The sequence below is a fragment of the Carettochelys insculpta genome, chromosome 10 (genome assembly GCF_033958435.1).
Source record: "Carettochelys insculpta isolate YL-2023 chromosome 10, ASM3395843v1, whole genome shotgun sequence".
Classification (NCBI taxonomy): domain Eukaryota; kingdom Metazoa; phylum Chordata; order Testudines; family Carettochelyidae; genus Carettochelys; species Carettochelys insculpta.
The window spans coordinates 31,840,925-31,868,644 of record NC_134146.1 but is presented as its reverse complement, the minus strand read 5'-3'; the positions used below and the strand labels follow the sequence as shown (position 1 = coordinate 31,868,644).

Here is a 27,720-nt window from a genome sequence, read left to right as displayed (position 1 = left end):
AGGGGGCCTGACGTTTTTAAGGAGCTTGTGGTGCTTTTCTTGTACCTCTGCCACTTGAATGTCCTGAGATTGAGCCACCCTTTTGAACAGCTCTTGGAATTGTTTTAGGTCATCTGGGGGAGAGATGTCCCCAGGAACAACCGCTTCGTCTGGGGAGGATGAGGAGGCATCACTGTGGTATCTCTCCTCCAGTTCCTCGGGATCCTGGCTGTATTCATATGGTTGTCCTTTTGAAGTTTCGAAGTGAGGTTCAAAATCCTTTGAACCAGTCTCTGATTGGGAAACTTGTGGTGTTCCCCCAGGTTGAAGCTGTGTACTGTGACGTTGAGGAGGGGTTGACGGGGATCTACGACGAAATGCCGAACTCCTATGTTGATGTCCCGTATAATGGTGGCGGTCATAGCAACAGGGACAGGGTCCCAGTGATGGGGACCTGGACCACGACCCAAAAGCGTAAGGATGATGCAGGGAATGACGTGATTGTCGAGATGACACCGACGTAGGGGGAGATCCTCTGTGATGATACTCATAGGGGTCTCTGCCAGAAGATGGTGAGAAGCTTGCAAATCCATGAGATGGATGTTGGAGAAAAGGAGATGGAAGCCTGTGGCAGGCTGAAGGTGTTGCTGCTCGCTGAATCTCCGGGGGGGGGGGGGGGGGGGGGATCGCGGAGATAATGGCAGCGCAATTACCTCAGGGGAGGGACTGCAGTGCCGGGTCTTTGCTTTAGCTTTTGCTCGCTCAGGTACCACTGGAGGCCTGATCGGTGCCGGAGGGCTCGTTACCGTAGTCGGTGCCGTGCTGATTTCCGCTACCCCCGGTGCCGTGCTCGGCGCCGTCATTCTCGGTGCCGCTCGGGGTGTTTCACTCGGCCCCGCAGGGCTCCGTGCCGGGTGTTGACGCTCCGGTGCCGTTGGAGCCGAAACTCTCAGTGCCGCAGTAGCCGGTGCCGATCTCTCTGGTGCCTGCACGGCCCTCAGTGCCGTTTCCTTAAGAGTCACAGGCCCCTGCCCAGGTACATGCGCCACGGCCTTCTCAGCAGAAGAAACCTGCGGGCCCGGGCCCCTTGCTTCGCTCGTCCTGCTCCCAGAGGTGACGGGCAGGGATCGAGCTGGAGAAGGCTCTCTCTTCTTCTGCACAGAGGAGGTCAAAGAGGCAGCCTTCCTCTTGTGCAACCCTGAAGAGCCTTCCTTATGGGGCTTTTCCGACGTGGCAGGCTGAAGTGCTTTGTCAAAGAGAAGCATTTTGGGCCTCATTTCTCTCTCTTTCCTAGCTCTAGTTGTTAATTTAGAGCAATGAGAGCACTTCTGTGGGACGTGGGTTTCCCCAAGGCACCGGATGCATTTACTGTGGCCATCCGAGGCAGGCATGGCCTCCCGGCAAGATTCACACTTTTTAAAACCAGGGAACAACATTGTTAGACTTTAAGTCCCTGAATCCTTAAGTGCTAACAGCGCACTTAGCAGTCTATTTGCCAAACAATAGCAACTGTTAGCTTTTGAAGGCTTGTCAAAAATAGCAGGCCCGCCCGGAGGCGGCCGCTCTAATCCTTAAAACAGTCTTTTGCTTCTAGAAAAAAAACTATATACACAGCAGAACCAATATTATAATAACTAAATAACTATTAACTATAACTAGTAAAAACGAATAAAACAGAGTTTATCTGTCTCAGGCGTTGGAGCCGGAGAGGATTCCGTCTGCAGCCGTTGGCGGTTGAGAAGGAACTGGCGGGGACCGGATTGTGCACGTGACCGTAAGAGCGCGAAGAGCTGACGCGCATCAGCGCATGCGTGACCCGACGGAGACGGCTGAAGATTTTCCGAGCTGCGGCGCCGGGGCGAGCCCGACACCTATAGTGGAGCACCCACGGGGACCACTCGAAGAAGCAGCAACCATGATTCTGGGACACATTACAGTTGTGAGCAAGAGACGAGAAATAACTCTTCCGCTCTACTCTGCGCTGATTAGGCCTCAGCTGGAGTACTGTGTCCAGTTCTGGGCCCCACATTTTAGAAATGATGTGGAGAAATTGAGAGGGTCCAGAGAAAAGCAACTAAAATGATTAAAGGTCCAGAAAATATGACCTATGAGAAAAGATTAAAATAACTGGGTTTGTTTACTTTGGAAAAGAGAAGGATGAGAGGGGGCATGATAACAGATAACAAACCCAAAATTTATTAAAGGGAGGAAAATTACTCCCCTTAGCCTCTGAGAATAGGACAAGAAGAAATGGACCTAAACTGCAGTAAGGGAGTTTTAGGTTAGACATTATGAAAAACTTCCTAACTGTCAGGGTGGTTAGATACTGGAATAAATTGCCTAGGATGGTTGTAGAATCTCCATCATTGGAGATATTTAAGAACAGGTTGGATAATATCTAACAGGAATGATCTAGATGGTGCTTGGTCCTGCCATGAGGGCAGGGAACTGGATCTGATGACCTCTTGAGGTCCTTTCCAGTACTAGTATTCTATGATACACATATATATTTATATACACACAAATGCACGTTGTGTGCGTGCTTTGGTAATATATATGTGAAAAATCATGGTCCCTTAGAACTTGGGTGGTTAACCATAGATTTCCACAGAATAGCTACTTTTTACTTCTGGGTACTTGAGTACAATTAAGACCTGATAAAGATGGTCTTTACTCAAGTAGTTTTCCAGAAGGACACCAACTTTTTTACTTAATTGCATGTTTCCCACAGTAGCAGTACTTTCGCTCAAGTAATTTTGGGTACTTTTCCCTCCACTGGAATTTCTTCACTGCTATAATACCTTCTCTATGACTTGAGAGAACTATTAACCTAGCTTCAGTTTCACCACACCTGAAATAGAGAAAATAATCCTCAAATTGGAGTTGCATGGCTTATATTATGTCTAGAGTTGTTTGAAGATCATGATAATGGAAAATTTGCTATTTGATTTATTCCCTCTGGCAATGACATCTCTGACAATACATCAGTGGTATCTTTTACTATAGTTATCAGATGTTTTTCAATAGCAATCCTACATGTTAGAAATATTTCAACCATTATTTTAAAAGAGCTGTAAGACATCTGTTCCAACAAATAAATTACAAAGTACAGTTTGAACACTGTCCCCTCCCCTCATTCATCTTCTAACCTCCCAAAGCATAGGACTATTGTAGTGGAGCAGGAAGAGGGCATGGTCAAGCCACAGAACATTCTATCAGGGACGTGCAAAGTGGGGGCCAAACCCCATTGGGGGTATGTGTGAAATTTTGTAAGAGGAATGCATCGTGCTCCTTCCCCACAACCTCCGTTGCCTTCCCTATGGCCACTCTACTCAGGTTATGCTGACCTCTGCAGAGAGCTGTCTCGTGACTTTTTTGTCCCCCCCGAGGCAGCAGCTCCTACCAGGTGTCTCTCCTGGGAGGAGGCTGTGGCCTTGGTACAGGACAGCAGCGTTATTGATGACCCTCCTGGAGGGAAGTGGGTAGTGGCTGAGTGTTCAGGAGAATTCAAGCTGAGCTTCCGACTGCACGCAGTCTGCCCCATGCCTTAAAAAGGCTCTGCTTGGAGCTGCCAGCAGGAGAGCCTGAGAGATAATGTGGTTGAGAACCAGGAAGGCTTCACACTCCATGCAGACTAGACAGCTCAGCTCCCAGGCTAGACGGGAGCAGTACCTGTCAACTGCTCACTCCCTGCTCCACTAGGCAGGGCCAGAAGGAAAACTAAGCCTGCCTTCAGTAACATGCTGAGATCTTCCAACCACTGGTTCTGGGCTGAAGTTCCACTGGGGTCTTTGCTTTGCAAATGCTAATTCTATTTTACAAGTCATGTTGAGACTTAATTCCTCGAGCTGCCCCGGTTTGCGCTTGCTTTAAAGCTTCTGAGAGTTTGATATAAAGAGAGAGGAACATATTTTGTTTAAAGTTTCATTGCTCTTGAGTAGCAGGGATCACCAATCTTCTGGGAGAGAGTGCTGAAATTTGACCTTTTGACCTCTATGTATGGTGCAAGTGCTGGTGATACTTTTTAAAGTCATTAATAGTTCTACTTAAAACAGCATCATTAATACATAAATTAAGATGCAGAGCTTTACTGTTAGGGTATGGTTGGTAGTATTAGCTGGTCTTTTGTTAATCTACAGGCAGCATGGCTTTGAGCAAGCTCCCAGCAGCCTGGGGGAGGAGGGGCAGGGCTGAGCTCTCACTTCGAGTGCTAATGAAATCAGTTCGTGTGCCACTGTTAGCACCCAGGCTAGAGGTTGCTGACCCCTGCCTTACAGGAAGAAGCAATGTAAGTTACAAAACTAGCACAATTATTATCAACCTCTGTCTATTTAGTGCCATGGTCAGAGAAATGATCCTATGGATCCAACTGATAAAGGAAATTTATAATTTTTTTTTTGCTGGTTTCTCTTCCTTGAATGAGCTAAAAATAAAAGCCAAGCTTTTCAAAAGAGAAAGTGGCATTCAGAAAGCTGATTTAAACACTGCTGCTCCCTCTCACCCCAGTGGTTTCTGCCACCACTATTGCTTAGGGAGCACAGCATGTCACTTCTGGGAGACTACCACTTACCTGCAGGGCTGTCTGCAGTGGTGCAGGGTGGCTGCTAATTTCAGGGACAAAAAAATGTGGCCAGATGTAAAAAGTTTGCTCACCCCTGTATTCTATTATAGTCAAGTGACTTTTGTTAGAGCAGACTATAAGCTGGCCTTATGCTAGGTCAATTGTAACTTAGACCAGAGGATCATCTGCACGGAGTGGTTTTTCATACAAGAAGGAATCTAAGCACTTAATTTTAATATCATTTTAAAAAAATTGTTCATAAGATTACTAACTTTGTTGTACTGTATTGTGTTTAATAGTTGACAGAAAGGACTAAGATTGGAATTCTGCTGTTGGCTTTTTCCTTTCTTCAATGAGATATTCACCCAGGGTCATAGTCTTTGAGCCTGTCTACCTGGTAACTGAGAACAATAACAGGTTTATAAAAATATATAAAATGCTCTGAAACCTTTGGCTGTCCAGTCCACGTAGGAGTCCAAAATATATCACATGGTTGGTTATGTTAGGACAATTCCAATAAGAATAGTGGAACCAATGAAGTATAAAAATTAATTCTTAATCTTTACCAGTCTTCCATATATTCCAGGAATTTTTCCAGATTTCTTCTGCTGAAGTAGAGCACTAAGAACCTTTCCTCGACTGAGATTTATTGCCAAAGAAGTTTTTGTTTCTTCTACCTTCTGACGAAGCTCTCGGACAAGATTCTTAAGGTCCATTTCCTCTTTTCCAAGTTTCTCAAGCTCCTTCTGTTTCTAATAATAGTGGAAAAAAAAATATTCATGTCTGAACATCTTAGAAGCCGTTTAATGCATTTAAAATTCAGGCACATTTATGTTAATACCTGTATAACAAAGTTAAGAAACAGTAAAATCAACAATAACGTATAAGAAATACACATTTAATGTTGAGTAAATAATCAGTGAAAACACCTATTCATCACTCAAGCAGCCAATACTAAAATTAAAGGGAAAAGTACATTGTATATTTTAAAGTGTATTGAGGAAGTAGTAAGAGAAGATATATATTTAGATGGGGCATTTTCTAAGGAATCTAAAAGAGATGGTCGCACAACTCATTTAGGTTCCCTAGAAAATCCCAAACTTAAGCAGAAAAACAAATAGAAAACACACTACATGTGCAATCCAAGTTAACTAAATCTTAAATTAAAATCAAGAAGTGCACACAGTTACACAAATCTTACTATTTCATCTAAGTGGTTTTGTTCATTTCCAGAGATTAATGTCAGCATTTAAGTAATCCCAAATATACTCTGAAATTCTAACTCCACTGAGATGAAACAGTATTTTGATCTTTGCTAATGCTTGGTTGAAGATAATTTTCTATTTGTTTACACAAGAGCTGTTTCTTTGCAACTGAAACGAATACCAGTGAAATTTCTAAAACTCACAGAATATTGCACAATGCAGCATATTATTAGGCACATCTATTCTTTTTCTACTTTCCATAGTTAAAAATTTTTGGGAATAATTTTATTGTGTGAATTTCAATGTTAAGTCAGGGTGGCTAAAATCAGTTACTTTTTAGAAGATAAAATTGGATTTCTAATATTTTTTAAAATCATCAATAAAATACCAAATTGCTCATTTAAAAATAATACTTACAGTCTCCTAAAAATGAATTAATGGATCTCGTCTGTCCACCCTAACCACCAATGTTTGCTTCTTGAAAGTTCTGGGTTTTCAATTTGTTTTCAGCAGATTAATATGTGCAAAGAAATGCATAGCCTGGGTAGGACTGCTTTTGTTCTGTATTTCTGTGGTGGTGGACATAGGCCAAACATGGCAAATTTAGTTCCGATATTGTCTCAAACTGAGAGAGACAATAAATAAGAAAGGACACAGGCAGAACAGAAAGGAAGAGCAGGGCTGGCTGGAAAGAAAAATGTGAGACATTTTTCAGCACACACACAGTTTCTTTTATTCCCCTACACTTTTACCACAGAAAAAGTGTCATGGCTTCTGGGAATATTTAGAAGAAATTCATTCCCTGGGTAAAAAACGGAAAACCTATCAAGTATAAGCACTGTAAAATAATGATGTAGAGCTAGCTGCAAGAATGAAACATCATAAAGAAAACCGTTTATTGGGAGAAAATGTGGATATTTCTGGTGAACAATGTGGATCAACTTTGCAATGCATAATTCTTCAAGACTCTCTCTATGCCTTTTAGTATCAGCACGATTTAACAAGTAAATTCTCATGCGGTTTGCTATGTTGAATGTTGTTAGGAAAAGAGTTTATCTTAGTTAATCCTTATGGCTTGTTTAATTAGTTCACTAGGTTTAGAATCTATCACCCAAGTATACAGTACAAAAAGTTGTACTTAGAGTTGCTGGTTGCCACTGAGTGTCGTTTTCTTATTTTATATTACATAACACTTGCGTCTTATTTTGGAACTTCATGGCCACAGACCATAATGGTGATGTCATAAATATATTCCCTATTTTACTTCAGCATAACTCAACTTTTGCATCCTATACTTGCTTTCAATAGGGTTTACTCCAAAATTAAGTGCCCTCTAAGCATAGCCAGCTTTTTTAGTAACTTGGAATCAGATCTGAAGCAAACTGACAGTGGAAGTATGGAAGATGAGAGCTATTTTAAGAACACAGGCCCTTTAGTGTTTTGAGGACTTCTCTGTTAGCATTAGTAAAATCTGAAAATTTAAAAAGTAAAAAAATAAATATTAAGGAAAGCTGTCAAACAGCAATGCAGAAGACTGCTACAAACTTCAAATGTTAAACATTTATGTAAAATTTAAGATTTAGTTTACTAAAATATAAATGCTCTAGCTTTTGTGTATGATTTAGTTCTTACCATTCCTACTGTACTGTTGCTGCATCTGCAGCTTGACACAAGTAATGAGTATTATGACTATTTCCTAAATTAATAAAAAACAAGTTATCTAAAAAAATTACGCAAAGCATACCCTCCTAAAACTTGTAAAATGCTGTACTGAGCTTAATGTTTCAGTGATCCAGTTTGTACCTGTTTGAAGAAATGTGAAGTAGTATCACAAGAAATTTGATTTAAATCAAAATGAGCTTTTTTTGGTGATTTAAATCAATCCACCCTATATTAAATAAAAATATCCTTTACGGAAGCTACAGTAGCATAATTGAGAGTACCACCCACCCGTGTCAATCACCCTCATGTCTGACAGATGAGAAAGAAGAAGATAGTACAATATCACTTTTTGATGAATTCTCAGCATATGGTACCAAACATGTTTAGACATGACTTTTAGTCACCTAATTCCTACCTTCCCATCCAAATAAACATACAGTAAACTCTTTCATATCCAGCATTCTATTATTTGGAACTCTCAAATAACCAGAATTTTAAACATAATAAATTTTAGTTAAGTTTTCCATAAGTATGGTGTAGTGAAAGTAAATACAACTAAACAAAGCAAATACAAGTTTACAGTGTACAGTACTACTGTTGTTGGTAAATATAAAGTTATCTGAATGCTTTTTTCCTTGTTTCTTAATATTTAATCTTGTTTTAATTTAGTGTTATGCATTGCTAGGTATACCGCTTTATTACCCAGAATATCTGAATATCCGGCAGCCTCCCAGTCCCAGGGCTGCCAGATATGAAAAAGTTTACTGTAGTAGTAATTCCCAGTGAGGACCACATCTATACTAATGTTCACGCTTACCCTATTAAGAACAGAAAACAAATGGTAACCTTTAGCCAAACTCAAGAATTTTTACTCAAACACCCAGGCATGGGAGAAGTTTGTCTTTGGACAGAGACCAACCATAGAAATCATCATCTGATTAAAGGAGAGATTACTCACCCTGTGCAAGTATCAGAGGGGTAGCCGTGTTAGTCTGGATCTGTAACAGCAACAAAGGGTCCTGTGGCACCTTACAGACCAACAGAAAAGTTTTGAGCATGAGCTTTCGTGAGCACAGACTCACTTCATCATGTGATGAAGTGAGTCTGTGCTCACGAACGCTCATGCTCACCCTGTGCAGTAACTGGAGTTCTTTGAGATGCTGTCCCCAGGGGTGCTCCACCTTTGGGTACGTCAGCACCGCTGCGCCCACTGGCCATAGATTTGTAGGTAACAGTGCCCCTCCCTTGGCTGCCCGTGCGTGCAGGGCACAGGCATGACAAGCCTGCAGTACCTATTGTGCATGCAGACAGCCAGCTCCTCAGTTCTTCTTTGATCAGGAAGCCAAAGAAGGAATCTGAAGTAGAGTGGAAACGGGTGAGTGGAGGAGCAACCATGGGGACAACATCCCAAAGGACTCCAATTACTGCACCGGGTGAGTAACCTCTCCTACTCTGAACATCCCCGTGGGTGCTCCACCTTTAGATGACTACAAAGCAGTGTCATCAATTAGAGGTGGGTCCTTCAGATGGTGTACATCAGATGATAATAGAGATTGGCTGAATACAGTCTGTGAGTCAGCATAGGTTTGTATGGCATAACGCTAAGTGAAAAGTGTGAGTGGACAACCCACGTCACTGCTCTGCAACTGTCGTTAGTGGATATGCTTCTGACAAAGGCTGTGGGATGGCCACTGCACATATGGAATGGGCACCAATACCCGCCAGAGGTTCTTTGTTAAAAACTTATTGTAGTCGGGTCTGAGCTCAATTTGGACAGCCTCTGCTTGCAGACAGGCATGCCACAGGACTTTTTGGTAGGGGAGACATCTGAAATGGCTGTGTTCTGTGCAGCTAGAAGGCCAAGGCACAACAGACGTTGAGGGTATGCAAGGCTCTGTCCCTATCGTCCGTATGTGGTGGAAGACGACGGGAAAATACACTGGATTGTTACAGTGAAAAGGTGTAACTACTTTTGGGAGGAATTTTTGGGTGGGTGCCAAGGACCACTTTGTCCTTGTAAAAGGCTGAATGCAGTGGTTTGGACATTAGTGCACCAAAGTCTTCCACCCTTCGTGCCAAGGTAACTGCCACAAGGCAAACTACTTTCATGGGCAAGTGAAAAAAGGAGCAAGTGGCTATTGATTCAAAAAGTGTTGGCTGGTTAGGGCCCTGAAGACCACATCCAGGTCCCATGCAGGCATCGATTCTTTGATTAGCAGGAAGGTGTTATGAGAGGGAGACACTGAACTGTGAAGTGTTACTTTTTCTTTTTTCTTTTTGCCTAAGTGTTCTTCATTGCAGGTTGCCTAGTGTTTGAGGATTGTTCGGACCTGAGGTAGGCAGTGCAGCTCTGAATCAGTCAGTCCACCAGGAACAACGTATGGCGGTAAAGGCAGCCGATGGCTGGGTGGCAGATGGACCCGTTCTGTTGGGTTGAGAGTGAGAAGATGGGAGGAGGATGATATGGGGGACGTCTGGACAGCTGTAAAGATTTAGAGAACTACGTCTGTCTGGGCCATCTGGCTGCTAGTAGTATGACCCAGGCCCTGTAATGCTTTATCTTGGCCACAACACTCTGAATCAGAGGCTGGTGGGGATGCATATACCGAAGGTGCATTCCATGTGACGTTGAATGTATCCCCCAGTGAATTGCAGCCAAATCCACGTCTGAAGCAATAATGGAGGCAGTACATGTTGACCGTTGTAGCAAACAGAGCCATGGTTGGAAAACCATCTGTGGAAGATGGTGAATTTCCCCACTCATGATCAGTGGGGAAATTACAGCTGAGGTTGTCGGCAAGTATATTGTTCCTGCCTGGTACGTACGCCACCACCAGGTAGTTTTGTCCAGGGATATACCACTCCCACAATTGCACTGCTTCTCAGAGTTGTCTTGAGTGTACTGTGCCCTATTTGTTGATGTAATGCATTTTTGCTCTATTGTCCATCATTATGAGAACTGTATTGTTGTTGATCTGTGAGATAGTTAGAAAGAGTCTCTGGAAGGAAAGCCTTGTGCATACACTGTGAGGCAGAGTCCACTAGCCGAAGCAAACTCTGACTATAGCTGGGACTCTCAGAGTTTTGATCAGTGCATGGATGTGGGCCTGAACTATGCTTTAAACCTGCATTGGTCTCATACAGCGCAGCACATGGGGAGCAACTGGCATAGCTGCTGCTATGTGGCCAAGCAGACGGACATTGTTTGGCAGATACACGGAGAACTACCTGAAACATGATGACGAGGTCTTGGATCTCCTGTAGTCTGTGTAGAGGCAGCAAGGCTGTGGCCGTCTGGCGATCCAAAAGTGCCCCTATGAACTTGAGTATGCGAGATGGTGTCAGGGTGCAATTTGGCAGGTTTAGGTATAGACCCAGATCAAAGAAGGGCCTTCTGGTCACAGCTCCTGTATGTTAGTTCTGAGCTAAGGGGTGGCCTCTTATTAGACAATTATCTAGGTAGGGAAAGACAGTTACTCCTTTTATTCTTAGAAATGTGGTGACCCATGTTAGAACCTTTGAGAAAACCATTCGTGCTGTGCATAGCCCAAAGGGCAGCACCCTATACTGGAAGTGTCAATTTGCTATCACTAATCTGTGCAATGGGTGAATGGTGACATGAAAACAAACATCCTGTTGGTTGAGGGTGAACAGCCAATCCCCTTTCTGAAGTGCAGGGATGACTGGGGCTAACGTCACCATCTTGAACCTTTGACAAAGAACATACCGGTTTCGCTTTCCGAGATCTAGTAGCGTCTGAGATCCTGTTTTCTTCTGTGTGAGGAAGTAGCGTGAAGAGAAGCTTCTTCCTCTGTGCTTGGTGGGTACCTCTTCTGTGGCTCCCAGCTACAGAAGCAGTGTGTCATTCACGAGGATGGACTCATGAGAAGGGTCCCTGATGTGCAATCACTGAGACCCACTTCTTGGTGTTGACAGCTTGCCATGGAGGGCAGCATGCTGCTAGCCATGAGACGAAAATGGAATGTGACTCATCCTGGGGCCTGCCAGCTGTGGGGCTGTCCAACTATGGACCAGATGTTCGAAACAATTGATGAGGCAGCCTGTGTGACCAAACTGTCTGTTTTGTTTACATTTTGCAGGCACCATTGGGATGCTCAGAGTATGCAAAGTGGCCTGTGAACCTTTGAGGGAGTGAAGTGTCATGCTAGTATTTTCTGTGAAGGATCAAGACATTCTGGAGGAAGATCCTCAATGGTGGTTTGGACCTCTCTAAGAAAACCCAGACAGTTGTCGGCAGGACACACTCTGCATTACCACTGGAGATGCTAGGGACCCACTGGTAGTGTCTCCTGTCTCCAAAGCTGACTGTAAAAAAAAGTTCATAAAAAGTAGGAGCCCTCTCTTGTGAGGGCTTTGTATTGATTTTTTTTAATTGTTTCAATAAAGGTTGTGAAGTTGGTCAATGACATAGCATGTGTATTTTGCAAGCAATGCCTCATAACTGGTGATGTGAAACTGTAGGCTGGTCGAGGAGTACGACTTTTTTCCACATATGGCATTCAACCTTTTCCTCTCCTTATCTCCCAGGGTGGACCTGGCGTTCTTCTGCCTATAGCACTGATTCACAGTCTCTATTAATCAGTGAGTTAGAAGGTGGGAGGGAGAAGACAAAATTCCACACACTTTGAGGCCCCATACTACTTTTGATCCAGCCTTTTCAACAAGTGTGGAATGAAGATTGGGGTGTTCCATAAAAGTCTGGCTGGATCCAGGAGGGCTTCATTATGGGTATTGCCCGCTCTGTTCTGAATAGACAAGTGTAAGATATTAGGCAGCTTGTGATTTGTATCCTTCAGTGTTGAAAGGGATATCTCAAGCCTGTTTAAGATCCTCCTGAAGAGGTCTTGAAGAGTCTTGGGATCATCATCCAAGAGAGGGGTGGGTAGTGGTTTGTCAAGCCTATGAAGGACGAGGAAGAGAATTGTGGTTGGACTAGAGAATTCAAGTGACCTCTCCTCTAGTGTAAGCACCTTGACCTCTAAAACTTGGACCTGTCGAGTAACTGAATACTAGGTGGTCGAGGTCTGTGTATCTGTAAAGGCTGAGGTAACAACTTGGGGACTGGTGATGCGAAGCCTCCCACAGATCCACTAGCACTAGCTGGGTGGAGGCACCCACTGTTGTTGGCAATGTTGCATTTGCACTGGTTTTGATGACAATTTTCTCCCAGTTATCTGTGGAGGTATGTCACCACCTGAGTCGGAGAACCTTGCAAAATCAAGGCTCGAGTAGGTGAATGTGAAATCCTTGAGCTGTGTAAAAAGCCTTTGTTAAGCAGAGGTGTGCCTGGTACTGCAGTGGCAGAAAGCTCCCCTGCAGTGGTATATTGCAGTGTAAATGGCAGAGGGGCATTGGTACAGGGGCCCCTGTGCTATCAGTCCTGGGAATACCGAAGTGGCTGTGGCCATGTTAAGCTCCAAGGTGAGAGCATCAGTGTGCTCTGAGCAGAAACCGGTGCATGTCTTACTGGTGTCAGTTTGCCAGTACTCACAGCCGAAGCTGGTGCACACTGCCATTTACTCATCTGAGTCAGAAGCTGCTGAATCCAAAGCCTCAGTGAGTGAACATGAAAGCCAAGAGCCATATAAAGAGCCTTAACTAAGTAGGAGCGTGTGTGTGGGGGGGGGGGCGGTGCTCGGTACCAAGGTAACAGAGAGCTCCCCCCTGCGGTGATACAGTGAGGCATAAATGGCAGAGGTAGCATTGGTACGGGGATCCCATGGGCTGCTGGTATCGAGAGGTCAGGAGCGGCCATAGCCCTGCTAAGTGCTTTCCCCTGCTTCCTCAGTACTGGCTTGTCAGTTTCAGCAGTTGCTGACACCAATATATGACTCCCAGAAGCAGGGTGTAGTTTATTCTTTTCCTGCTTACTCTGTGGTACTGGGACTGTGGTTGTATCAAAGAGCCACACTGCTTTGCATGAGGAGGGCCAAGCCCTCTCCTCCTGTCACCTTTTCAGTGAAGCACTCAATGCTGCCCCCTTAACCTGAGGGAGGGCAGTAGCATGGTGTCTGGAGCATGTCAGTTTCACCACTGGGAAAGAGACCCAAGGTGTCAGATGTTTGTTAGCTCCAGGGGATTTTCCCCTTATCTCTAGGGCTTGGCACCATCAAAACCCCATCAGAGATTGGCCCCTCTGTCGGCTATGCCTGAGGTGGGGAGCTGTTGCGGTCCATTGGTGTGAGAGTCTGCTCCATCTATCAGATTTGGAGCTGTTGCCTTCTCGCTCTCCTGCTCCTTTTAGTCAGTTTCCTACAGCGCGGGCAGCTGTCTGTGTTGTGGTGCTGAACCAGACAGTGTATACAGGGAAAGTGGCCCTCAGACATTGAAAATGAAAGGCCACAAGCAGAACACTTAAAAGAACCCTGCAAGGTGGGCATTAGTGAAACTGACTAGCCTGGCCGGTTTGTAAACATTCGCCAGCCAATGCTGCAGGCTTCGCATGTGTAATCTAGTGTTCTGTACCACAAACGTCGCTGCTGCCATGTGCCCCAACAGTTGCAGGCACGTTAGACCGGCAACGCGGGGCTGTACGTCATGACTTGAACCAGGGAGTTGATGGCGCGGAAGCGGGTGTCGGTCAGGTGTACTCTTGAGATAGAATTTATGCGTGTCCCTATGAACTCTATATCTTGCATAGGTTCAGTCTTTGACATTGCGAGGTTGATAACTAGGCCCAGCAAAGTAAACGTGTTCGCGGTGACGCATATCATGCGTAGGACCTCTGCCTTTGAGGCCCCTTTCAGTAGGCAGTCATCCAGATATGGAAAAATAAACACCCCCTGTCTGTGCAGGCAGGCTGATACCACTGCCAGGGTTTTGGTAAAGACTCTGGGTGCCGAGGATAGGCTGAACAGAAGAACCCTGTACTGGAAATGTTCCCCGCCGGCCATGAAGCGGAGGAAGTGTCTGTGTGCCAGGTGGATTGTTATATGAAAGTAAGCGTCTTGTAAGTCGAGGGCTGCAAACCAGTCTCCATTGTCCAGTGCCGTAAGTATGGAGGCAACTGTAAACATCCGAAAGCGCTGCTTGTGCAAGTAACGGTTGAGGCCCCAAAGATCCAAAATCGGCCTCCAGCCTCCTGTTTTCTTCTCTGTTAGGAAGTAGCGTGAGTAAAAACCTTTCCCTTGGAATTGTTTCGGCACTCTTTCCACCGCCCCTATGAACACGAGGTGATCTACCTCCTGCTTCAGCCTCGCCTCATGGGCAGCATCCCTGAGATGAGGCCAGATGGGAGGTTTCGTCGGTGGAAGTAACTGGAAGGGGATCGTGTAACCCGTGGCTATAATTTCTAGCACCCATTTGTCTGTTGTGATCTATTGCCATTGGGGGAGGAATGGTTTGAGGGGATGAGGGAACATGAGATGAGAATGGCATTGAGCGATGGTGTTGATAATGCAGTCCTCGACATACCCGTCAAACTTGCTGTTTCTGGGCTTGCCCCGAGGGTGTACGGCTTTGTTGAGAACGTTGTCTGGGGGCCCTGTACTGCTGCTGCTGCTGCTGTTGATGGCACCCTTGGTCATAGCCTCGCTGATATTGTGCGCGCTGTGGTTGGTAAGCGTAGCGTCTTTGCTGAGGATAGAATTTCTTTTTCTTGTATGGGGGAGTATAAATATCCAAGGTCTTAAGTGTGGCCCTGGAGTCTTTGCTGGAGTGGAGGACTGAGTTGGTTGAGTCTGCAAACAGCTTTTGTTTGTCAAAAGGAAGATCCACACTCTTCGCCTGTAAGTCTCTGGGGATACCGGACGTCTGGAGCCAGGATTCCCTATGCATTACCACTGCTGCGGCTGTGGAACGTGCCGCTGTGTCCGCCACGTCCAGGGCAATCTGGACTCCCGTCCGTGATGCCGTGTAGCCCTCTTGGACAATTGCCTTTAACGCCGGCTTCTTGTCCTCCGGAAGTGAATCCATGAGAGGAGTGAGTCTAGAGTATTTGTCAAAGTTATGGTTTGATAGATGTGCCGCGTAATTTGCCACTCTCAATAATAGGGTAGAGGAGGAGTAGGCCTTCCTGCCGAACGGCTCTAATTTCTTAGCATCTTTATCCGACCCCCTGATTTGTACTGAGACGTTTTCGACCTCTGCTGGGACGATTCGACCACCAAAGAATTGGGTTGTGGGTGGCTAAACAGCAACTCCATGCCCTTGGCTGGGACAAAGTACTTCTTATCCGCTCTCTTGTTCATAGGCAGAATAGAGGCCGGAGTCTGCCATATGTTAGTGGCTGACTCCATAATGGCTTCGTCCAGTGGGATAGCAATTTTAGATGAAGCCGGGGATCTCAAATTTTTCAGGAGTTTATGGTGCTTCTCCTGCACCTCTGCTATTTCAATGTCCTGCGTGAATGCTACTCTTTTGAACAGCTCCTGGAATTGTTTAAGGTCATCCGGAGGGGAGACATCCCCGGGGGCAATGGCCTCATCTGGGGAGGATGAGGAACCGCTGGGGTAAGCCTCCCCCAAATCCTCTGGCTCCCAAGTTTGGTGGTATACTTGCTCCCTGGTGGGCTGTGAAGGGAAGTCTCGGGACTCTGGACATAATTCCCCCTGGGACAACTGCGCTCCCTTCCCAGAGCGAGAGTGTACACGGGAGTATTGATGAATAGTAGAAGAGGACCCACCCCTGGATCTAGACCTGCGGTGTGTGTGTTCAGCATGATGAGGAAGACCATAGCAACATGGGCAAAGACCCGGTGATGGAGACCTGGACCACGATCGGGGAGTGTACCCATGATGTCTGGGAGAGCGGGATCTCCGTGACGACATTGATAGTGGTGAAGCTGATTTGTGATAGTACTCAAGGGGATCCATGCCCAAAAATGGTGAAGGTGGCCTGAGCCACGGCGAAATTGGTTGGAGGAATGGAGAGGGAGACCTGAAATAAGCCAGTGGAGTTGCTGCCCGGCGGTGCGTCGTGTGTATCTCGGGAGGGGGGCTGGGTGATAAGGGCATCGCAGCCCCGCCTAGAGATGGACTAAGGTGCCGGGTTTTAGCTCTAGCCTTGCCCCTCCCCTGCAGGGTGGGCGCCGCCCCCTCCCGTGCCAGGGATCTCGGCCCCGTTGTCAGTGCCACGCGGGTAGCTTCCTCTGGCCCCGGTAGGCCCCGTGCTGGGTGCCCCTCCGGCGCGTGCCGCCTGCTGTATAGTCAGAGGCCTGGCCTCCGCCACGTGCGCTGCTGCTTTCATCAGCTCGGGGCTGGGGGCTCTGTGTTCCGCCCGTCCTGCTCGCTGGGACCGCCAGCAAGGTCGAGCCGGGGAGAGTTTCCTCCTCTTCTGCACAGAAGGGGTCAAAGAGGCTGCCTTCCTTTTATGCGACCCAGAGGGCCCTTTTGTGTGAGGCTTCTCCGGCGGCTCAGGCTGGAGGGCCTTATCGAACAAGATCATTTTGAGCCTTATTTCTCTGTCCTTCCTGGCCCTGGCTGTAAGCTTAGCGCAGTGGGAACACTTCTGGGTAACAGGAGACTCCCCCAGGCAACAAATGCATTCACTATGCCCATCTGAGGCTGGCATAGCCTCGTGGCCTGACTCACACTTCTTAAACCCCAAGGAAGCCATCGCGGTGAGTCTTTACTGTTAATAGGATACTTAGTCACTAATCAGTGCTTTCTAACCCAAAATAACATTCACGGCCTTCAGGGCAGCGGACGGCTTAACAGCCTATTGTCCACTCCTCTCTCCTTTGTTCCTCTTCTCTCTGCTATTTAATATGCTCTTCTCTCTCTCTCTCTCTCTTTTTTTTTTTTTGTATAATAGTGACAGACAACGAACTAACTCATAAAAACAACTATCTTATTGTCTCAGGCTTTAGCCGGAGCAGATTCCGTCTGCAGCCGACGGCGGCTGAGAAGGAACTGGCGGGGACAGGATTGCGCACATGACCGAGGGCGCGCAAGGGAGCGGCGCACATTGGTGCATGCGCGATCCAATAGAAACTGCTAGAAGAGTTCCGATCTGTGGTGCCAGGCGAGCCCGACACCTATTGTGGAGCACCCACGGGGACCACTCAAAGAAGACGCAGACATTTTGAGGTTATGTTCGCAGATTACACCCAAGTCATTTCATCAGGTCCAGTTTCCCATTGTTTCCTTGACCACCCCCATCTTCCAGTCACTCCACTCTCAACCGACCTTCTTCCTTGTAATAGCTTCAGGATACATCTACCAGTTCGTGGTTCACCCTCCCTCTTCCCTGTCACTTTTTTGGGATCTTTCTCACAAGCAAATCCACATCCAAGGGGTTGAGAACATCCTGCGCCTGAGTGTGGTGGAGGAGATCTCTCAGGACATTAATAGAAAATGATTCCACTCCCACTACTTATGAATCCCAAAAGGAAAAGAAAGCCTCAGACCTGTTTTGGGTCTGCATCATCTCAGTAAGTCTGTTAAAAACTTATTTTGCATAGTGCTAATGGCCTCCATTATGTCCTCCTTGGATCTGTGAGACTGATATATCACTCTCAACTTAAAGGACGTGTATTTCCAGTTTACTAGGGCACAGATGCTTCCTTACTTTTCATGTTGCACCAGAACCATTTCAAATTCATGACAATGTCTTTTGGTCTCTCATCAGCCCCAAGAGTGTCCACAAAGCGCAAATATCTTCAAGCAGTGAATCACAAGCAGCAGGCATCTGTAATTTTGTACCCATATACTGCCAACTGTCCAGCCATATAGTCTCCATCTGAATTATTATGAAAACACCCCCATGTGCATATCCAGAATTTTTTGTGCACCAGAAATGATACTATCACTTGGTGGATCGTTATCCACCTGAACTTTTCTTTTGTGAACTGCATTTTCACACTTTAGGAACAACATTATTTTGTGCAAACAAAGAAGCAGTGGCCTCTGACCTCAGGTGTTCAAATTCATCCATTCCTCAACAACTGCTAATCAAGTTCATGTCCCAAAGTCAGGTGTAGTGGTATTTCCCATCTGGCCTGCTCCACCATTTGTGATCTGGGGCTACTCATAAATGAAAAAAGTCAATCTTAACCCCAGTTCAACGCATAGAGTTCACCAATTCCAAACAATGGTGGACCTTATCTCTTCCATGCAATCTTATGTTTCACCACTATTCATATGTGCCTACAATTCATGTGTAACAAGGAGGCCGGCATTGTTCAACGTGTGCAGCTTGTGTCAGGCCCCTACAAGCATTGCTGGCTTGGTCTAGATTCCCATCAGACACAGCACGGACTGTATGGTCAGAGTTCCAGACCATGTACTGTCATCACTCACCTGCTCCAGTGTTGGAGTCCCCTTCATGGCTCCATTCACATTGGTGATCCTAGTGTCTGATTCACTGAATCTGGGGTGGGGAGCGCACATAAGCAATCTTAGCACTCAAGTTTATTGGTCTAGTCCTGATCACTCCTTACACATCAACAGAGCACAGTTTGCCTGGCCTGCCAAGCCTTCCTATCTCGCAGAGGAAGCAAGGTGGGAAGGTCCTGAGGGACCACGCGTCGGCTTTATATTATCTGTCTTTTGCCAGGAAGCCCCAGAAACAGTGACTTCTGTTTCCAGAACAGGCAGTGTGACCTGAGCTGGGGTAGAGGAGGATAGAACATTAAAAACGTTTTATAACTCCTCTGCAACCTCCTCAGTTTTCAAGTTCAAACTGTCAGGAGAACTTAGTTCTCCTTGAAGTTTTCAGACAGACTGCCCATTTGGGAGGAACTCACTACCGCTTCGTCCGAGGATGACAATAACGACTGTGCTGCCTGTGGAGGTGTGGGTTCCCTCTCCAGAGATAGTACTTTAGTTGCTGGAGTCTAGTAAACTGACCCCATATCAGGCAGCCAGAGAGAACTGGTGAGAATATGGGATCAGCATTACTGGCATGGGTTCCAATATGACCAGTGAGAGTGCTGCTGTCTGTGCTGAAACATTGGCACTTACACTGCCACAATGGAAAGGTTAATGCACTGTGCTTGCACAACAAATTGCCTTGACTCTGGTGTCTTATGTCTTGTTTGAAGAGAACGTATTGGGGACCTAAGCCTTCTGACCAGAGACCTAGGAGGTGGTGCTGAGTTCCTCAGCTATGGAGATGGAGATTTATGCCTGCAGGCCAGTGACTCAGGGTGCTCCATTACCCTATGGGAGTCCCATGATCGGCTAGCCTTAGATGTTGAAGGTCTTAGCAAAGTCTCCTGCCTGGTGTGGTGTCTGAGATGCTGGTCAGCCTACTTGCTCATTCATGGCTAGGGTGACACTGGGCAATGAGGGCTTTAAGAATGTCTGGTGTCCCCGATGGCCGACGTCTGCAGTATCCCCATGAAGTCTTAAGCCCCTTTCTCTTCTGATGAGACCCCAACGCCTCCCCCATCTTCTTTTGCCACTTATTAGGCACTGGCAAGGGGCAAGAGTGCCAGAAGAACTCTGATGCTGACAGTAAGTTCCACACTGATGCCAAGGTGCTCTGCATTGGCCCAGGTGGGAGTACTCCAATGTAAGATGAAACACAGCCTTCATGAATAGATCCCTCAGGTGGATACTACACTCCTTTTGAGTTCCAACATGAAAGTTTTTACAGATTCAACACTTGCCCTTTCTATAGGCCTCCCCTAAGCACCTTAAATCAGCTGTTGTCGGACGTCAGTAACCGGCACCAGCTTGCTTCATGACAATCATGGCTTGAAGCCATAAGAGTGGGACATGGCCTATTCTGGGACTAACTACCAAACTAACCCAAACACTTAATGGTTAACTAAATACCTATAACTATATGCAGCCAAAACCTCTCTTATTTATAATGAGCTGCTAATGCTCTTGTGACGCAAGACAAAATACCTCAACCCTCATGGGTGGTAAGAAGGAAATGAGAGGGCATAGTGTTGGTGGTTATTAACAAACTGACACAAGTGTGGCACTCAAAGAGGTGCCATGGCCGACTTTACAGATGCCGCTAAGGCAAAGGTCTCCAACAACTGCATACATGGGTGTGCACATATCTAGAATGGAATCAATGTGATCAAACATTTGAAAAAGAATTATAGATTACAACACAGTCCATTACCATGTTTTTCAGAATGCAGCTAAACTCCATGTGTATATACAGCGACTACATTATATGAATTCAACAGTTCCCCAATGAATGTTTCTTAAGTGACATAGGAAACTTAAGTCTAACCTGTTTTAATTCCTGTTCAGCTTGAGGCAATTTTGTATCTAGCTCTTTGATACCAGCTATCCTTTCCTTCAGGGTTTCTGAAATGGTCTTTAAAGCCTCTTTTGATTTATTCAACTGAGATACCGCTGTATTATGGTGACTCAGGTAGATATCAAGTTCTGACTGGGCTACACCCATCTTAGAACGTGCTTCATTCACTGTTTTGCTTAATTCCATAAATTCTTTTTCTTTGCCCTGTAGAAATGGAAAGTACTTATATTAGACATAGTTCCAACAAAGAAAAGTGAAAACTGGTGGGATGACCCATCTGTGTAAGGCAGTATATTACACATAGCTGAGCAAGAAAAACAGCAGAGGAGAGGTGGCATGGTCTTCATTTTTGAATCAAAATATATGGTGAATTTGGCATAAATGGGCCCCATTAAATAAAACCAGTCCCCTGCTGTCACTGCAGAAAACTGATTTGCAAATTTTGCGTACAATCAGGATGAACTTATAAAACCAGGGTTACAACTTGATATCCAATCCCATCCCATTCTAGATTTAGGATCCAGTACTGTACTATAGTGAAATAAGACATTATGCTCTAATTAAATCAGACTATATGAGTGATTTGCAAGCCGCTGTTTTTCTGGGCCAGCTTTATGACAGCTGAGTAACTGACAAAAAACAAACTCATCGAACAGCCCTTCACGAGATAGCTGCACTTTGTGAATTAAACCTACAAGCTGCAGAGAGGCTTTCCAATACATGAACAAGTACAAAGATTACAGAGCATAAAGCTAACTTAAGACCTAGACAATTTTAAAAAAAAATTACAGAATACTCGCTAATTATTGCACTATTAACTAGGCTCTGACTTTTTTTTTAAACCAGCTTTCTTCATATACTTTGACAGAGGAATTTTTTACTGGAAAATATAGCTTAGTAAAAACCCATGCACATTGTAGGAACATGTTTATCTCAACTAAATTTAAAAGCAGAAAGTTAAAAAGTTCATTTTGCTAAAAATTTTCAACATTATTTACACAAGTGATTCAGTGGCTTCAAAGTGAAATTTTTTGGAATTTCTCTTTCATTCTAATTCAAACTTTTAGAATTGAGAACCCCACAGAATGGAAAATCCATTTCCCAGTGTTCACTATATTTGAAGATAGTGCTTGAGAGAGCAATATTCCTGTACAAAACAGCTGCCCTAAAATACCTTTGAAACATCAAACGCATATTAATGTAAAAGTAATTAATTAAGTTTATGAAAATCAGAATGTTTCAAACCTCTTTCTCTTCTTGAAGTCCTTGTGTTTCCTGTTTAAGACTATCCATGACTAGTTTTAATTTTTCTTCTTCTTGCTCTTTTTCCTTTTCAAGAACTTTTTTCTTAGATGTTACCTCACTGATAGTTGTCTCACTGTTTCCAGGAACACATTTAAATTGTTCAACCTGTTACGGAAGACATTTTTGACTTTTCCCATTAACTTGTAGAAAAAAAGAAAGTTTCTTCTATCTTTAAGCTTTGCCTTCTTATGCTATGAGGGCAATGTGGGAAACCCAAAGAAATATAAACAACTACAAGCCCTGACGTGGTGCTGAGACTACCTGCTATATCGGTCTTCACTAGAAAAAAAACATTTCCCTGACTCAGTGATATAGTACATACAAAACGTGTCCCTAAAGGGCACTTTTATTCACTAACATTGTTTTATGAAAGTGAGCAAGAATTTTTAATTTTGACACTTTAAATTGAGATTTTGCAAAAGATCAGCATCCTAGAATTTAGGTGCAGGCTTCTTGTCATTTCTTCAGAGCTTCACTTAACTGTCAAGCTTTTAATAGTATCTCCTACCAGCAGCCTCACTCAATTTGTCAGAATTCTCAAGCACTAGGGGCTCGTTTGCATACTTGGTTTAATCTACTTCTTGACCCCCACCCCGCCCCACCCACCTTCTGCCCCTCTACTCTCCGATTTGCTCACTTTGATCTTTTTTTTCCTGATTTGTCCACCTTGTTTACTGTTTTTGGTTCTCTGTGCCTTAAATATTGAATCTGTTCTGGTATGGCTATGGTCTGAAGACATGGGTCTGTCCCATGAAAGCTCACCTAATAAATTATTTTGTTAGTCTTTTAAGTGCTACTTGACTGCTTTGTTTTGATAGTATATAGACTAGCACAGCTCCCCCTCTGTTACTGATTAAAGAAAAATAGACTATGCTAAGAGAACTATTAACACAGTAAAGAGCTAGGGGGATGGAGTATATCAAAAACTAATTGGACACAGCACAACAGACTGCCCTGGCAGTAAGAAGGAACTGAGGGGCAGTTGTGTCAGCAGGGTCACATGTAGGGCTCGCACTGGTGCTACAGGGGGTTCCACAGCTGAACCAAAGGGTAGCAGCTAGGGTAAAACTTTCCAACAGTCAGGCATGCAGCATGTGAACACATAACTTGAATATATATGAGCAGGCACTTGAACTATAGATATTTATAATGTTAATTGTAGTCAACACACTCCCGTTTCCTCCTTTTCATAGCTATCATTGCCCTAATTTGGGTAATTTTGTATATGAGTCATGGAGAGGACAATACCAGCTACAGAGTAGCTACCTGAAGGGGCTGTTCCTTCTTCAAGAACAGCAGCATGATTTTTTAAAATACTCTTCTTAATGTGTAGTGCCTGAAATTAACCACCTGGAGTCCAGAACAGTGAAACATTACAGTTTTCAACAGGGATAGATGTTTGAGCTGGGACAGTACAGAAACACTTAAATCACTACACTTGCTCCAATAGAAGGAATGATCCATTTTCTTTTCTTAAACTTCAAACAGTTTGGCAATCAACCTAGTGCTTAGATCCACTAAAGGCAGACAAAAAGGGTCAAGAAAATGATTTAAAATCCTTCAAAGCTCACTTGCAAAATAATACACATACCATGAACTTCATTCTCCACACTCTTTAAATACTATAACAATTTCTAGTGTAAAACACATTGAAAAACTTGTCAAGCCTTCTTTGTATCAAAGCAGCAAACATTTTCTTGAACAACAAGAAGTCCTGTGGCACCTTATAGACTAACAGATATTTTGGAACATCAGCTTTCGTGGTCAAAGACCCGCTTCATTAGACGCGCGAGTGTGGTGAGGGAGGGGTTCCAGAGGGGTATTTAAAGAGTGGGGTCCTGGTAAAAGGGAGGCCATAAGCGATGATCACATAAATACCACCCTATACTGAAAACCCACAGATCACTATGCTTATCTACATGCCTCCAGCTTCCATCCAGGACACACTACATGATCCACTATTTATAGCCAGGCACTAAGGCACAACCACATTTGCTATGATCCATCAGAGACACACAAACATCTACAGGACCTTTACCAAGCTCTCCTCAAACTACAGTAGCCACCTAAGGAAGTAAGGAAACAGACTGACAGAGCTAGATGGGTACCCAGAAGCCACCGGCTACAAGACAGGCCTCACAAGGAAAACAAGAGAACACCACTGGCCATTACATACAGCCCCTACCTAAGGCCTCTCCAACGCATCATCAGTGATCTGCAACCCATCCTGGACAATGATCCTTCACTCTCACAGACCTTGGGAGGCAGGCCTGTCCTCACCTACAGACAGCCTGCCAACCTGAAACAAATTCTCACCAGCAACCATAGATCACAACACAGGAACTTTAAACCTGGAACCAATCCCTGCAACAAACCTCACTGCCAACTCTGCTCACATATCTACACCAGTGATATCATCAGAGGACCGAACATCAACGACATCAACATCAGGGGCTCCTTTACCTGCACATCTACTAATATAATATATGTCATCATGTGCCAGCAATGCCCCACTATAATTTACATTGGCCAAACTGGACAGTCTCTAAATAAAAGAATAAATGGACAAAAATCAGACATCAGGAACGGTAATGTACAGAAACCTGTGGGAGAGCACTTCAGTCTCCCTGGACACTCAGTAACAGACTTAAAAGTAGCAGCCCTAAAGCAAAGAAATTTCAAAAAATCAAACGCAGAGAGAAATCTTTTAGCTGCAATTTACTTGCAAATTTGACTCCATCAACCAAGGATTAAACAGAAACTGGGAGTCGCTGGTCCCTTACAAAAACAACTTCTCTGCCCAGGGTGTTAATATCTCCACATTAGACTCTGACAATGGGCTACATCCCCATCTGATCTGGCTTGTTTTTAACTCTTTTGATACATACCACCGATAATGGGCCATTTCCACCTTGCTGAATATGAACACACCTTGTCAGCTCTGGCCCTCCCTTTTACTGGGACCCCATTCCTTAAATATCCCTCTGGAACTCATGCATCTGATGAAGCGGGTCTTTGCCCACGAAAGCTTATGCTCCAAAATATCTGTTGGTGCCACAGGACTTCTGGTTGTTTTCAAAGATACAGAATAACACGGCTACCTCTCTGATACTTGTCAAACATTTTCTTGTGCATGTTACCTTAAAAAAAACACCCCCTCCCCCCATAATGCAAAATAAATGAATGAATTAAATATTTTGAAGATACAGGTTGAACCTCTCTAATCCAGTACCTTTTGTAGTCTGGCAAAATTTTAGTTAGCTGAATGTCCACGGCCCAAGTTTCCCACAGTCCCATAAAGTTTGTTTACAGCCACCAGCCCTGGCTCTCACTGCAGTGGATTGTTATTTAGCTTTAATATAGCTCTCAACGAAGAGCCCAGTGTACAGTGGAAGTGTTAGTAATTTTGCTTCTCGATACTGATCTCCCATGATTCAGCAAATTCTCTCATTTGGCACTGGCCAGGTACTGGAGTGCCAAAGAAGAGAGGTTCAACCTGTAGTAAGAGTTGTAAGTTTGATAGATATACCTTTTCTTTATCCTTTTCAAGCTGCTTCTGAAGTTTTTTAGCTTTGCTTTTGGCATGTTTTAGTTTCTCTCTTACTGTAACATCCTGCAAATCCAGCTGAGTAAATTTCTCTTTGTTTTCCTCTATGAACTTTGTAATTTTATTGAGTTTTCTTCAAAAGAAACAAACAAACAAAAATTTTTATATTAAAATAATTTTTAGCAAAAATTGGTTTAGCTAGTGTGAACATTTATATCAATTAATGCATTGTTGTATAACTGGGTATATAAACATTATATAATGAAGCTAAACTGTTACATTCATTTAACAATGCCCAGTCTGAAAAGAAGAAGCAAATGCAAAACTAAGTTGGCTAGATACACCAGACTGCAGACCTAATAAAAAGCTCAGCATGCAAAGACCATTCTCTGATGACAAGAAGGGAGATCTGATTGTTAAATATGCATATCAGCAACTAAGGATTAAAGCACGTATTTTAGGAAGACATCTAGTCTTAATTTAAAAGCATCCCAAAAGCAATTTGAGAAGGTACAGTAAGGTCTCAAAGCACATGAGGGTTCAGTTCCTGGTACCCCCAAGTAAGCTGGAATTTGCATAAACTGGGGTCCCCTATAGAAAACTATTGTATACTTAGGTAAAAGTTCAGAAACTCCTATAAACCACATACACATGCATATAAACTTTTTTTGTGTAAATTAAATTTACATTTTAAGATTTATGTACATGTTATAAAATACTGTACCCGAACACTAATTTCTTATTAAAAAAATCAAAAGGGGCTTATCTGAATGTAAGATCTTCCACTTCTCTCTGTATGATGATGATGTAGCCTGCTGTAGAGTGTAATGACAGATAAAGATGATGGTGAAGTGCACTGTACAGCATGATAGGGGCTTTTTATTTCTGATCCTCTTCCTCTGACCCCTCAACAGATGGAGGGTAGTTGGGATCCACTTCAGAGGAAGGTAGAGGTTGTGACGTTCTCTTGTGAACAGGTGATGCAGACATTGAGGCAGCAGGCGAATAATGGGCTTCAACTGGCACAGGCAACGAAGCAGGAGAATGCAAGCCTTGAGTTGTGACAGGCGTTTTGGTCAGTTATTTTGCGACCTTTTTTCGCACAAGCATTAAAACAGGAGTGTGCAAAGAGGCTCCTTGCAATGATGCGGTGGGAGACTGCATGATGGTAGAGGGAGATTGGCAAGGGAGAGTGCGTTCTTTCCATCACTTTCCTGGAAAACACGATGATAGGAAGTTGCTTCTTGCGCTGGAGGTCCATGAACATCTCCCTTAACTGCAAGAAGCATCTGTTCACTTCCCGAGTGATCCTTAAACTCCTTTCCATCAAAGGATCATACTCTTACATCTTGTCAGTTAGCTGTTTAAGAAGTTGAAAGACTTCACTGAACTTATGGAGGTCCCACGTTGCCTGCTCGATCTCCTCTTCCTCTTTTAATTCATCCTCCTCTGCATTCTTCACAAGTTCTTCTAGGTCTTCATCTGTTAACTCGTCCCCATCACCATTCAGTAATTCTTCTATATCGTCCTCTGCCATGTCATTGTATCCTTCACTGCCTACTTGAGAAGCAACGTTAAGGATCCTCTTGACTTCATTGTCTACCTTGGGGAAGCCTGTGAAGTTATTCACAGCTTCCTCCCAAATATTTTTCCAGCATGCACACATTCACAGTTTTTGGTGAATGGTTTTTAAATTTCTCCATAGCCTCCTTGACATCCGTAATACAGTCCCAGATGCTGTAGTCCTTCCAACAATGGCTTACATCAAGCTTGGGATCGAGATCCATAGCAGTTCAGATGCAGGAGAAGGTGAAACGAGCGTAGATAGCCTTGAATGTGTGTCTCACACCTCGGTCAAGTGGCTGGATGAGGGAGGCTGTATTGGGAGGAAGGAATACAACTTCCACATTGGGGTGCACAAATTGTAGAGACGCGGGATGCCCAGGAGCATTATCTATGATGAGCGGCACCTTGAATTCTATTCCCTTCACAGCCAGATATTTTTCCGCTTCAGGGACAACACACTTGTGGAACCAGTCCAAAAATATCTGTGCTGTTACCCAGGCCTTCTTATCAGACTGCCAAAACACAGGGAGATTTTTATTATTTCCTTTCAGTGCTCTGGGGTTCGCAGAGTGATACAGCATCCCAGGCTTGATCACATGCCCAACAGCACTGCCACAAAATAGGAGTGCAACACTGTCCTTTGATGTCTTAAACCCAGGTGCCTGCTTCTCAGCCTTTGAAATGTAGGTCCTACTGGGCATTTTCTT

General features: G+C 44.4%; 1 protein-coding gene and 1 long non-coding RNA gene across 5 annotated transcripts in view; one reads left to right on the top strand and one right to left on the bottom strand.

Moving 5' to 3' along the window:
• Positions 1–27,720, bottom strand: part of SMC4 (structural maintenance of chromosomes 4) — a 147,074-nt gene that overhangs the window by 64,799 nt on the left and 54,555 nt on the right. For 2 of the 3 annotated variants that reach the window (XM_075003705.1, XM_075003708.1), the window contains 4 exons: positions 25,430–25,580; positions 21,841–22,005; positions 20,566–20,799; positions 5,107–5,292 (listed from right to left, as the gene is read on the bottom strand). In XM_075003705.1, the coding sequence (XP_074859806.1) occupies positions 5,107–5,292; positions 20,566–20,799; positions 21,841–22,005; positions 25,430–25,580 (736 nt within the window). The remainder of the gene's footprint in view (positions 1–5,106; positions 5,293–20,565; positions 20,800–21,840; positions 22,006–25,429; positions 25,581–27,720) is intronic. The other variant, XM_075003709.1, reaches the window with a different exon arrangement.
• LOC142018183 (uncharacterized) lies at positions 429–11,812 on the top strand. 2 transcript variants are annotated; one of them, XR_012646749.1, is made up of 4 exons: positions 429–453; positions 1,673–1,918; positions 5,127–5,250; positions 11,508–11,812. It is a non-coding gene; the product is annotated as an uncharacterized LOC142018183 (long non-coding RNA). The 2 variants fall into 2 exon arrangements; XR_012646748.1 differs by lacking the exon at positions 429–453 and having other exon boundaries at positions 660–1,918.